This window comes from Carassius gibelio, chromosome B17 (genome assembly GCF_023724105.1).
Source record: "Carassius gibelio isolate Cgi1373 ecotype wild population from Czech Republic chromosome B17, carGib1.2-hapl.c, whole genome shotgun sequence".
In the NCBI taxonomy this organism is placed as follows: domain Eukaryota; kingdom Metazoa; phylum Chordata; class Actinopteri; order Cypriniformes; family Cyprinidae; genus Carassius; species Carassius gibelio.
The window spans coordinates 9,051,366-9,064,707 of NC_068412.1; the positions used below are offsets into that span (position 1 = coordinate 9,051,366).

General features: G+C 37.7%; 1 protein-coding gene across 2 annotated transcripts in view; it reads right to left on the bottom strand.

Annotated features, from left to right (window-relative positions):
• Positions 1-4,121, bottom strand: part of slc35f4 (solute carrier family 35 member F4) — a 30,427-nt gene extending 26,306 nt beyond the window's left edge. For both annotated transcript variants that reach the window (XR_008157911.1, XM_052581293.1), the window contains exon 1: positions 3,770-4,121. Coding sequence is in view for 1 of the 2 variants with exons in the window: in XM_052581293.1 (XP_052437253.1) it covers positions 3,770-3,989 (220 nt within the window). In the remaining variant the exon portion in view is untranslated. The remainder of the gene's footprint in view (positions 1-3,769) is intronic.
• Between the last annotated feature and the right edge of the window lie 9,221 nt (positions 4,122-13,342).

The following is a 13,342-nucleotide window of genomic DNA, read 5'->3' on the forward strand; positions in this document are numbered from 1 at the left end:
CCCGCCCTGACTGTTTCACTGCCAAACCAGGGACATAGACAAGAATGGCTCCATACAGCGCCGCCGCTCCCAACACGCGCATCACGCGCATCACGCACTGTGCGTAGGGCACCAAGTGCTGAGGGGGCACCAAAAATAGCCTAATGATTTTATTTTTTTTTAATGCCGGTATTATTTCATTAGCCTATAGAAATATTAGGCACATTTTAGCCATGTATATGTAACAAAAAAGGGGGAACAAGAAAGATATTTAATAATTGCCCTAGTCTAGTCCGGTCTAGTCTAGAAAGTACGTGAAATGTGCTGCATGTGCATGCTGCTGCTAATTGTAATGCGCCTCGAACTTGCTGAAGTTAATGTTAGCATTAGCAAACTATGTTATTATAACTTACAATGTAAAGACGTGTTTCCGCGCGTTTGGAGGTCTCGCGGCAGGGTAGACGCGAATTCTCCTCATTCGCGCATCTAGTTACAGTACAAGAGATTCTGAGTTATGAAAAGGACCATTGCAAGCTGATAGCGACTTGCTTTTTTGTGGTAAAAACTTGGCAGTAATACCCCCACCTTGAAAACCCCGAAAATTTTGCCATGAAACTTCATGCCAATAAATAAGAAAAGTGACACAAAAGTGACAGCCCTAGTACTTATCGATGATTATTTAATTTAATTTATTCAAAGTGACATTGAATTAGCAAAAAAAAAAAGTCTGGATTATTATTTTTTATTTTATTTTGCTATTCTGTTGACTGTTTACAAAGTTGGCAAAGCTGTGAAGATTTTCTTTCTCTTTTTAGTGTTCTTAAGTTTTATACTGTGATGCTGCTATTGTGTGTTATTGGTATTGAGTTATGTTTGGTAATAAAAAATTACACTGGCAAAAACAAACTTTTTTTTTTTTTCTTTCTTGGTGTCGGGGTGGGGGGCATCATAAAGGAATTATGCTTAGGGCACCAAAATGGCTAGCAGCGGCACTGGCTCCATAGCAATTGTTCTGTTGTTGGATTTAATAATAATTTTCTTTTTCAATAATAATCATTTCTTTTTCAGTTTCTTACAATTTCCTACTAAGTGTCATAAGAAAAAACTGAAAAAGATAAAAAATCTACAAGAAGGGGGTTAAATTTCAGCCTTGCATACCCCCTTAAAACTCTTCATGACGCCCCTGCATCCAGCATTGTTAAATATAGATGGCTGTGCCTCCATAGCACTATGATGGCTGGTTACCCTGTCAGTGGGGTAATATATGGTTTCTTTTCTCTGGATTATTGGGACACACACCTTTATAGCTTTACTGATGGATTGCCAATTAATGTTACTTACAATAGAGCACAACAGACCAAGCAGAACACAGTTTAGTGATTAATTATTTATAGCTATTAATAACTATTTTTCCATGTTGTGAAATCATTGTTTATCTAATATAGTATTTACATATTTTGTGTTGTCCCTTATTAATGCAGTCATCACAAAATAATAAGGATTTATGATGACGTTGTCCAAAACCCCTCTTCACCTGGGGCGTTTCCAAACTTTTGGACAGCAGTGTAAATATGCACATATATTACACTATGAGTGTCACCCGCGCAAATTTGCCAGTATATTTTAAAAATATAAATTATACATTTATTATAATATATATTTTAAACATACAAAAACATAGTATATTTAATTGTGCAATTATTATACATTAATTATAATAAATATAATAAACATACACAATGCGCAGTGGTAGAGCATTGTGTTAGCAGCACAAAAGGTTGTGGGTTCGATTCCCAGGGTACACATGTTAGGTAAAAAATGTTGAGCCTGAACGCACTTTGAAAAGCATCTGCTAAATGCATGTTTAAAATGTAATTTAATATGCATTTTTAAAATTATGCAAACATTAAATTAGCCTGGAATTTGAATTTATACTGGAAAAGAAAAGGTCCCACAAACACTAATGGTTGAGATGCTCTTGAGGATGACCTTCACCTTCCAAGTCCCAGTCAGAAAGCCTCTCCAAAAATGTGTTTTAGGTTCAAATTTACAGTAGGTCTGTCAATGGCCACTTTTCACAATCCAATCAATCCCGCTTTTTTTCTTGTTTAATACCATATTTCATGCAGTAAAACTTATAAAGAGGTCAAAAGGGTTGCATACGCTCTTTCATCTTGACTTTAACAAATTAAACTGATGCATTTATTCATCACAAAAAATACTTGCCATTGTCCATTTCCTCAGGATTAAATATACAATCGACTATATGGATTAGTGTGAAACCTTAACTTAACTAAACCTTAAACACTTAACTAGTTTTCCAAAGCAACAATTTTGGACTTTGACATAAATTACAGACAGAGTTGAGTTCGTCGGGATGGATGGTGATTGTTCTTCTTGTCTGTCTATGACTGACACTTTAATTCACTACATATACTGCTGAGTCAGGTCTTAAAACAGCGGTGAGCATGACACAGTCCCAGAGGAAACATTTCAATGTGACACCTTCGCATAAAAAAAAATCTTCTAAAAACCTTCTTGGACTTTCAAAGAGATTTTTTGGTTGAGAACAGTAAAAAGCACTTGTAAAAAGAACAAAAATGTTTTAGAAAATTCATTTGAAAAGCCATTTGAATAGATTGTACCCATTGTTTTTTGCTTTAATTGCCATTTCTGGCACAGACCATAATGTGTGATGTGCTTATGTAACAAAACGAGTGTCTAAGATGAATGCAGCGCTGAGTTTACTTTACCATCTACCGTCCTCAGGGACTTCATCACACAAATGCATGCACACATACACTACACGCTGATATCCATTAGATATGATTCATGTACTTACACACTGCGCCAGTGTAATAATGGCACACCAGAGACACAGGCTGCAACACCACTCCTGCATTGACCATTGTGTGGTATGTGCACTTAGCCACAATAATAAAAATCATTAAAATCCCGCATGCTTTACAACAGTGGAACCTCACATCTGTAACGTGCCAAGACTCTTTCGATTGCATAAAAATAGACTGAGGTATTGAAATTCAGGAATGGCACACAGACTATAATTAGGATCCAATCATTACTCTACTCCATTCACACTGTCATTTTAATAAGTGTTCGACAAATAAGTGTCTTTCAACCTGTGCATTTTGTCTAACCACACATCTGTGTATTGCTTGTGATTTACTTGTACTTACAATCATTGCATTTATGAGTCTGCTGAGCAGTATGATTTAGCTTTATTTATAAACAAGTCAGTTTCATAAAACATAAGCCAATAAAAGGTTAAAAAAAAGGCCATATGTATTTAGCTTACCACACAGTTGCAAGATAGGCTACTTATATTTGTTGACACTAAAATACTTTTGTTTAACTGTTTTTAAAGGGCCAATTTATTATTATATGATGTATTATCATATTTGTAACATTTTGAATAGTTTAAATCTAATTTATTCTTAATTGTCCATTCTTTATTTTTATTTCTACTTCTATGCTGTTCACATTATACTGTTATATTTTACATTATATTCTATAGGCTACTGTTACATCCAAAACTTTGACAGAAAGTTCTGCCGACTGTGTTGTTCAGATTTATGCAGTAAGCACATAACTCATGAACCATACAAACAAAATGAGACAGTCCACACTCCATGTGTTTCCTTTATATTCATATTCATATACTTATTCATAGATTCGTCGTTCAAGGCCAACACAGCGTGCAGACAGCCGTGACTTGATCTCGACTGCATGACTATTGCATTTGTTATTGCGTGTGTTTTTGAACACTTACTTCTGTGGCTGGAGTACCCGGGTTTATAGCCGTAATAACCAGTGATTCGTAAAATCCGGTCCTCAATGTCATGGACCCCGTTGGCCGTCACTTGAGGCGCATCCCAGCGGTTGTTCACCTGCGGAGACGCCTTGCCCGCTAGGTGCGGACTCTTGCCCGGTAGGTGCTCCAGGCGAACGCAGGGCTCCTCTCCCGAATTCTGGATCTCCGTGCTGCTCATTTTACCTCCGCACAGGCAAAACGGCAGCTTTTAGGTCACACGCGAAAACCATACGAACCCCGCTGCTGAGAGCATCACCCGAGTCAAATTCCTGCACACGTTGCTTTGAGGAGTCGCTCAGGGTTGTGTGAAACTTGCTCAGCGCCTTTCATGCATCAGACAGCAGGGGGCGTCACGCTGCTCCGAACAGATGGCAGCAAGCACTGGGAGGTCCGATTCATTCGGACGAATCGGTTCGTTTCATAAAACGATTCACTGATTCGTTTCAGCTGTCGTCGTTTAATTTTTGTTGTAAAATTCATTTTTCCACATTGTATTTTTACTTTAGCAATGTGATTTTATTGTGATTGTGTGATTTTACAAAACGTGGTTTTGTTTTTGGGATATATAACCCACTTCACACTCACCGTTTTAGCATACTCCTGTGATTTGCAAACGCGATTCGGTTCGAATGAATCAATAACAAGAACCCGTTCAAAAGGAGATTTGGATATCACGGTAGAGTGGGCGCAGTGGAGTGCCGTCGTTATTACAAAAGAGGAGACACGAGTGCACCGTGGTGGTGCCTTAATCATGTTACTATTGGGCTCCTTACAGAAAAATTTTAGCATGCAATGTTGCAATGTGCCTTTCAAGGCATTGCAGTGACAAAGTTTATGAGCTTAGTATGTCTTGAATAATGAAATATTCAACACAGAAAATATGGACATAAATAAGTGGATATGACAGTGACCAGGGTGTTATACATTTTCTGGAAAACACTTTAGAAAAGGTTTATACCCAAAATCTGAGACAGACAAGGATATAGACCCAGCTAGCACATTGTACATCTGCAAGATGTCTGTTAAAGATTGTTTGATATAGAAAGCGTCTGCGGAGTACGAACATCTGTCAGACGTCTGTAAGTTGTCTATTTTACATACATTCTACATCATAAACATCATAAAGACATCTAATAGACGTCTATTTGACATCTGATAGGAAACGTCCTGTCAATGTATTACAGATGAACAAATGCTCTAAAAATTGTCTTCCATAATGCATACATCAAATAGACGTCTCCATGATAGATAGATAGATAGATAGATAGATAGATAGATAGATAGATAGATAGATAGATAGATAGATAGAGATAGAAAAGTGAAGAGCTGGTGTTTGTCCATTCTGTGCTGGAAATGCTTTCTCTATATTTTAGTGTACATATGTTACACTTTAATACTTCAGTGGCCTGCGGCTGTGTCTCTATTTATTTTTTTTGGTCAAATATTTATGAGGCTTTGAGAGTGAGAGTGAAGTAGCTCTGAGATGGTTCCACAAGGCTATTTTGCCTGACAAAATTAGATTCAGCCAGCTGCACGGAATTTGCTTTCAGGGATATTTTTTCCCCACTCATGATTGTTAATGTGAGTGATACAATAATGACTAATACATGCTTTAGCTATAATCACAGAGGCACAGTTGTCATAAAAGTGTTATTGCGTCCATTTAGCCACACAGTTTGGACCTCTCCCACACAAGTAAGAACACTCTTTCAGATCTAGAGCAAAGCACTATGAAATGCCTCTGAATGCTGTTTTGAGATGCTGGTCTCAGCTTAGAGCACCTCTGCTCAAAACCAATGCTTCCTGCACAAACCGTGCACATAAAACTGCTGAGGTCCAGGCCAGACCGAGTCCAATATCATAAGCCAAGTCTATTTAAGTGACTCCTCTATGGTTCTGCTGCAAATCCTTAGCACTTTGTGTGAAATTGATCTCCAGCATAGGGAGGAGAATTTTCTCAGGGTGCTCTCGGATTTTCTGTGAGAGAAGGACACATGCTGAGTTTCATATGTGGCCCAATTACAGCGCCAGACTCTATAAGCTTTCCTTCCCTCAGTCTTGGCTAAACCAATCTGCTCTATTCGTTGTTTTGTTTCCATTTGCTCTCCTTCCAGCCTGCTATGCCATTTCTGTCTTTTACCATTCTTCACACTTCTTATGGTTGTTTGGTGGCCAGAACAGCAACTTAAGACACTGAAACCCCAAACTTTCCTGCTCACTCAGTTCAGTAACTCCATACTTAATTGTATACAATGGACACCTTAAAATACAGCTTTTTACATTTTGGTAAAATGAAAAACATACAGTGCAATAACATTTATTTTAATATTTTTAATTTTAATAATTGTATTAGGGGCCCGTCTGGATTCATGTCGGTTTTAATATTTGTTTTGAATTTGAATTTTGAAAAATGTTTTAAAAAAGGTTTTATGTTTTTCCAAGAATGTCTTGTGGGTAAACCTTTGGGCAAAAATAGCATATTTTCCTTATGCCTTGAAACACATCAGTGTACTCATCCAAATCGGGTTTTTTTCTTTCTTTCTGCATTGTTTAGGCTTATTGGTCAAATCACATACATATGGTTAGACAAATGTTTTCAAAAATGAATAATTAGTATTTCAAATATTGAATCCTGCCTTTCGTTATTTTCTGCAGTACATTTGGAGCTATTAACAACGTTTTTCAAGACCTTTTGGTTTTGTCAAACACAGGGTTTTGAGAATAAAAGAAGAGTTCAGATGCCAAGGCCTCTAAGTGCCATCTGAAATTTTCTTCTAAAATGAGCATTTTTTTTTTTAATCAGGCTCTTAGGCTTAGGTTTAGTAATTTTACTCAATGTATAGGTCATTTTCCATGCAACTGAAGTGAAATAACTAAACATTAATAAACGAGCCTGATAAAAATGCTAATTTTAGAAAAAAATTTCACATGGCACTTTTGCATCTGACTCTTCAAATGTTACTTAATATTCACAGACTGTAAGCACATGTTGTAAAGTAACTGCAGTAATCAGAAATAGTGGTGGTCTGGTCACTCTGACTGTTTTGTAAGAGTGCTGTCAGACAGACTGCTTCACTGACGAACTCTTCAGCATGATAATAAGGGTTAGACGTAAATGACTGTCCTATTCATTCTCCATGGATTCTCTGCCCAGAGAAGAGACATGGTTCACTCGATAAATCACTAGACGGCCAATGCCCCGTGAACGTATGGGTGCATATTGTATTTTTTAAGGCAATTGTGTCTGTTCTTTCGTCTCTTCTTTCTTTTTCCTGTTATGACTTTTTTTTTTTTCATTTGCCCTCTAAGGGAAGGACAAACCAAATTCATCACCAGAAGCAGACCAGACAGACATTCAATGCGTGACTGGAGCCTGAGATGTCTCTCCAGCTGCTGCAGGAAGGATATTCAGTCAGAGAAAGAGAGAGAGACTATTGTAATGAGACACGGAAGTGACATTACATTGATTCCAACTAAATTAGTGAGAGAGACTAATTACTGAGGTCTGAGATTACGCTTACATTTTCAATTAGATTTAGCTTGTCTGCATTCTTTTTTTCTCAGTCCATCAGATCGTAAGTAAATAGCCTTGCTAAGGCAAGCATCTCTACTACTGTTGCTCACACTTATGGTTAGGGATTTGTTCTAAGGTCTTCACACATTCTCAAAACAAGTGCAAAATGGGGTACAACAGCTTGTTACACCTCTGTACTTTCTTTACCCTTTAAAGGGTGCATATTAGTACCATAAGAGTACATCTTACTACTCTAAGGCACTAATTTGCACCCTTTAGGGGTAAAAAAGGAAGAAGGGTGTCTCTTTGAGGGTACTGTTTTACCCCTAAGAGTTTGGTATGAATCCCATGAAACACAAGTCATGATAAAAGAGCTCAATGACCTGTATAGGAAAGCTAAAATGGCATGGTTGCTTCAGCTCACGCGCTTTTACCCCACATTTGCTTGTGTTATTTTAAGCGATTAGGTTTAATGCATTCATCACCAGACATTTCATTTCCAAACTGCTGGGATGCAACCACATAATAAAACTTTGCCAGATTCACGTTTATCTAGCACCACCTATATTTTACTTTGAGCATGTTGTGAAACACGCAAGAAACAACGTAATATCAGAAACAATGCAGAATCGTCACCACAGACCCGTTTTTCCAATGAGCCTAGGACAAAGTTTTTAGTTTCCCTCTTGACGATGACCTTGGAGCTTGGCATTAACATGTTACTTAGCTAACATGATACTATAGTAAACTCTAACAATACATTCTGCAGCATAATTGGATGAATCATATCAGCCGAGATTTAGCAACTTTATACACCACTGGCACTCAAATGGATAACCATTAGGATCCAAACCTCAAATTTGAGTCCCAACAAATTTGAGTGATTTGATGCCACTCATCAAATCACAAACAAAACGGAAACAATTATTCTATATATAGATATACATATCATTATCACCATTATTACCATTTTTCTCAATTGTTTAGCAGAAAAAGGCATAAAGCAGTTAAAAGGCACAGTGATTCTCTTTTAAACATTGCTGACCTTTCTGTTCTGTAAGTCACCGCATTAGATCACCACTCTGCTCAAATTATCAGCTCTAAATCTGCCCTTGTTTTGCACTTGACTAAAACGCTAATGTGAGGAGATTAAAATTCAACTTTTATTGATTCCAGGAGCCAATAGCATGTTCCTCGGTCAGGGGTATCATGGTTAATGAGGCAGGTGGCTGTTAAGCCTCTATATTTAGATCCGCCAGGGCCATTGTATTGGATAAGCAATCTTTTTAACAAAAAGGAACCAGGCAGACCTTTCTAATCAGCCAGACTTCACATGATTTATGTAGAAAATATACAAATTCAAATAGTTCATGAATGCAGTGCCGTGCTCTTTATTGTATTTAAATATTCCACACGCATAACATAGCATGCCTGAAGAGCTCTGACGTCATGTGTATCGACTGGGAGGTTTTGATATCCGTCATACAGTATGGCTATCACGGGTTTCATGTACAGGGACATTTGAAGGAGAGCTGAAACCTGAAGTCTCTTCTCTGTTTCTCAGACCTGATGGGTCACCTTCACGGTCAGTATCTTCACAGCCACCTTCTGCTTTGAATAAATATTCTATGTGCCCTAAAGGTAACACCATTATAGAGAGTGTTTTAGCCGGAGATTTTACATTCACTGGAGGTATTTGCTAAGGCAAGCATCATGACTATTGCTCAAATGGTTAGGAATTTTAAAAACCCTCTTACCTAAAACCACACTTTTTTTCCTTTTTCTCTCAAGGCATTTATTTTACAGCCAGGCGACCAACAAAGGTCAGTTAGAAAATGAGCTGGGGAATATTTAATGTGTGGCTACTTGCACACACACATTGTTGCAACGTATGGCTTTAATCAAATGCAGCATGGTGTGATTGTAAAGAGCCATTGTGATAATGCCTCAACGTGTGCCAGAGAACAGACAGTTGTATTTTGGGTTATATTGATCCACTCAGACAAGAGATATGCATGGCTGATAAAGGGCAGTGAAACTAGAGGAATAAATGCCAAATCCCGATCAGCAGTTGGTGATAATGCTCATTGCTTTTTTTAAAGTCAACTCAACACTGAGCCTATTTATCTTGAAGCTAGTGTTGTCAGTTTAATTTTAATACAGTTAATTATATATATAAAATGTTTAAAGTTAACAAATGTTATTGCACCCCCTGACTTACACATTCCATAAAAACAAAACTTGACACACACATAGACTAACAATGTCACTTTAACATTCACTGCATTTACAAAATGAATTGCTGTGGACTGTATGTTTAATCACAATTTTGTTAAACTGCTTTGAATTACTTTTTTCCCCACATCAATCTGCACTTCATACACCATAATGACAAAGCAAAATCAGAACTGTCACAACTGTGTAAATGTACGAAAAATTAATAACTGAAATAAGTACATTGCATAAGTATTGCATTTACTCATTATATGACTGAAGCACCTTGACACCCTCAAGTCTTTTTGGGTTTTTAATGTGACAAGCATTGCACATCGGCATTTGGCAATTATCTGTCATTCTTCTCCTCACCTCTTCACCTCTCAAGCTCTGTCAGGTGGGATGGGGAAGACGCACATTTTCAGGTTTCTTCAGAAATATTTGACTGGGTTCAAGCTCAGGCTGCGGCTGGGCCACTCAAGGACATTCACAGAGTTGTCTATAAGCCACTCTTGCTGTGTGTCACGCCACACCGACATAAAGTCCAGATCGGTGGAGTGTTGCAGTGATGTTTGTCTTTCTGTAGGTTTCTCCCATCTGCATACAGTATATGATCATGGAGCTCAACTAGAGTTACCATCAGCTTCTTGGTCACCAGTGTAGGCAAGGCTCTTCTCCATCAGTTGCTCAGTTTGGCCAGGAGGCCAGCTCTAGAAAGAGTTGTAGATATTTCAAACATCTTCCATGATGGATAATGAAGGCTACGTGATTTTGTGACCCTTCAATGAAGCATGATTTTTTCTGAACTTTTCCCCAGATGTGTGGCTTGACACAAACATGATTCTGAGCTATACGGGCAGTTATTTTGACCTCAGGGCTTGGTTTTTGCTCTGATATGCATTTTCAGCTGTTAAGCTTTTTATTAAAGGTCCCGTTCTTCGCGATCCCATGTTTTAAACTTTAGTTAGTGTTTCATGTTGTTGTTAGAGTATAAATAATATCTGTAAAATGCTAAAGCTCAAAGTTCAATGCCAAGCGAGATATTTTATTTAACAGAATTTGCCTACAAAAAACAACCAGTTTGGACTACATCCCTCTAGTTCCTGCAGTAATGACATCACTAAAACAGTTTTTTGACTAACCTCCACCCACATGAATACACAAAAAAGGGGCGTGGTCTTGTTGTGATCAGACTGAGAAGAGGAAGAGTTGTGTTTGTCGCCATGTCGTCGAAATGCTGTTATTTTTAATGCTGGTATCTCTGAGTCCAATCATCTTTGTTTGGGCTTCCCAGGGATGCTGTACTTAGAGATCAATGGTTACAATTTATGTTTAACTCGGTTCCGGAAAATTATAATCCACTTGTAAAACTATGTGCAGCACATTTTGCTGAGGACGGCTTGCTCAATCTCACTCAGTTTAATGTCGGATTCGCACAAAGATTATTCTTGAAAGATGGAGCAGTTCCCTCTTTGTCTGGAGAAGGTGTTGTTTATGGACCACAACCGGTAAGTGTATTTTATTATTTAAGTTGGTGCGTTTAACAGTTTCTGTAACTTATTACACAAAGGGCAATGCTGTTTAGCTTTGTTAACTAGATGATAGGGCTGTGCATAAAAATAGAATGCAATTTTTATGCGCATCGCTTCTTTTGAAGGCGTTCTGTGATTATAAATACATCTCCAGCACGTCCGTTCAGATCAGGGTTGCCAGGTTTTCAAAACAAATCCTGCCAACTTGCTTCTCAAAACTATTCCACAAACTAGCCCAATCGCGTTTCCAGGAGGGCAGCCTGCGCTAAGCTGGTGTCGAATCACAACACAGGAACCGCTGGCCCAATCAGAACTCATTACGTATTTCTGAAGGAGGGACTTCATAGAACAAGGAAGTCATCAGCCCGTTTTAATGACAGCGGTATACAGATAGGTGAATTGTGTGAAAAATACTGTGTTTTTTTACACACGAAACATGAACACATGTTATATTACACACTGTAAACACAATCAAAGCTTCAAAAGGGGAAATCGTGTTCTAGTGGTTAGAGAGTTTAACTCCTAATCCTAGGGTTGTGGGTTTAAATCTCGGGCCGGCAATTAACATGACTTAGGTGCCCTTGAGCGAGGCATCGAACCCCCAACTGCTCCCTGGGTGCTGCAGCATAAATGGCTGCACACTGCTCCAGGTGTGTGTTCACAGTGTGTGTGTGTGTGTTCACTTTGGGTGGGTTAAATGCAGAGCATGAATTCTGAGTTTGGATCACCATACTTGGCTGTATGTCATGTCACGTCACGTGTCACGTCACATCAAAAATGTTTTTTTTTTTTTCTAAACAAAACATTACCATGTTAGACTGTACCCTATTAATAAAATCAAGCCTAGAAAAAAAAAAAAAAAACAGTCAACCACCCTTTAACCATTCCATATGCATTCCTATAACCAAATTAAGAGCTCTGTGTTAGTTAGGTTGTAAGGAATTCAAGGCTGTTATTTAGCATCAGCAAGCTAAGATAAGAAAATCCAGTAAAAGCTTAGATTGCTGCAAATCGATGAGGTTTCATTCATTCACAGTACACAGTGGTCATGACATGTGACATGAAAACACACACTGCTAAATGAGAACATCAATCATCTATAGTTCACATGCCAGTTCATTAATATCAAATGGATTATCTGTTGCTAAGCTGGTGGGGTATCTGACCTTTCATTGCGCTTACATCAGCATTCAGAAAACACTGAGGGGAAAGTAGCCTCCTATCACTAGTACAGTGCAGATGCAGTTTTCTTAACAGCGAGCCAGTATTTAGCTTTACAGTATCTGCAAAGGAACAGCAGCTTAGATCATTGCCAGCATTGTTTTTGCATATTTGTTTTTGCAAATATTGCATGAAACTACAGTAGCCTATACATTACTCTAGATTACAAATCTTGAGGGTCTCTAGCTTTTTTTCCCCGAGCTTTGCTCCGTTAGTGTTTATTGTGTTTAAATGCTACATTATTTCCTGTCTTCAGAAATATTTTAACCCTTTGACGCATAGTGGTCACTACAGTGGACAGCTATTAAAAAAAGCATTTTCTTGAATTTGCACTGGTTTTTATGGCAAAGTTGCACATAAGCCTCTTCATTGGACCCTGGTGCATCATTCTATAAATTGCATCCAAGTGGCAAACTGTTGTGTTTCGATTTTTTCCCCCTCCAAACCAAGATGGCCAAGGGTCAGTCAGACATGCCAAGTTGCAACCGGAATATCCACCCATTCCTTCTATCCTAGGAGATTCTTGTAGGTAAACAATATATTGCAGCATCAAGCAATATCTAATATATCTAAGAGTCATATCACAGTATAATGTTCCAAGTTTTGATTTTAGATTGAGAGAAAACTCTGATTAATCACATGTCCACTGTACTGGACGTCATGCATCAATTGCTAAATTTAAGCTACAATTCATAATTATAATGTGAATATTGTTTTTGAAACTTTAAACTTATAAACTTAATTTGCAGTGACTTTTTTTTACTGTAAATAAATGTATTTGTATTATTAGAATGTAATTTTCATTGACATGGAAAAAAGTAATGTGATTCCATAATGTATGACACTTGTAATGCATTACTTTACTTGCTAGATCAAAAAGTAATCTTATTTAGTAATGCACATTATTGTAATGTGTTTTTTTACTCATAACATCAAAAGTAATCTGATTACGTAATGCATATTACTAAAAAGCAATCTGATTACGTAATGCATGTTACTAAAAAGTAATCTGATTATGTAATGTAAGTTATTGTAATGCATTGTTTTTAA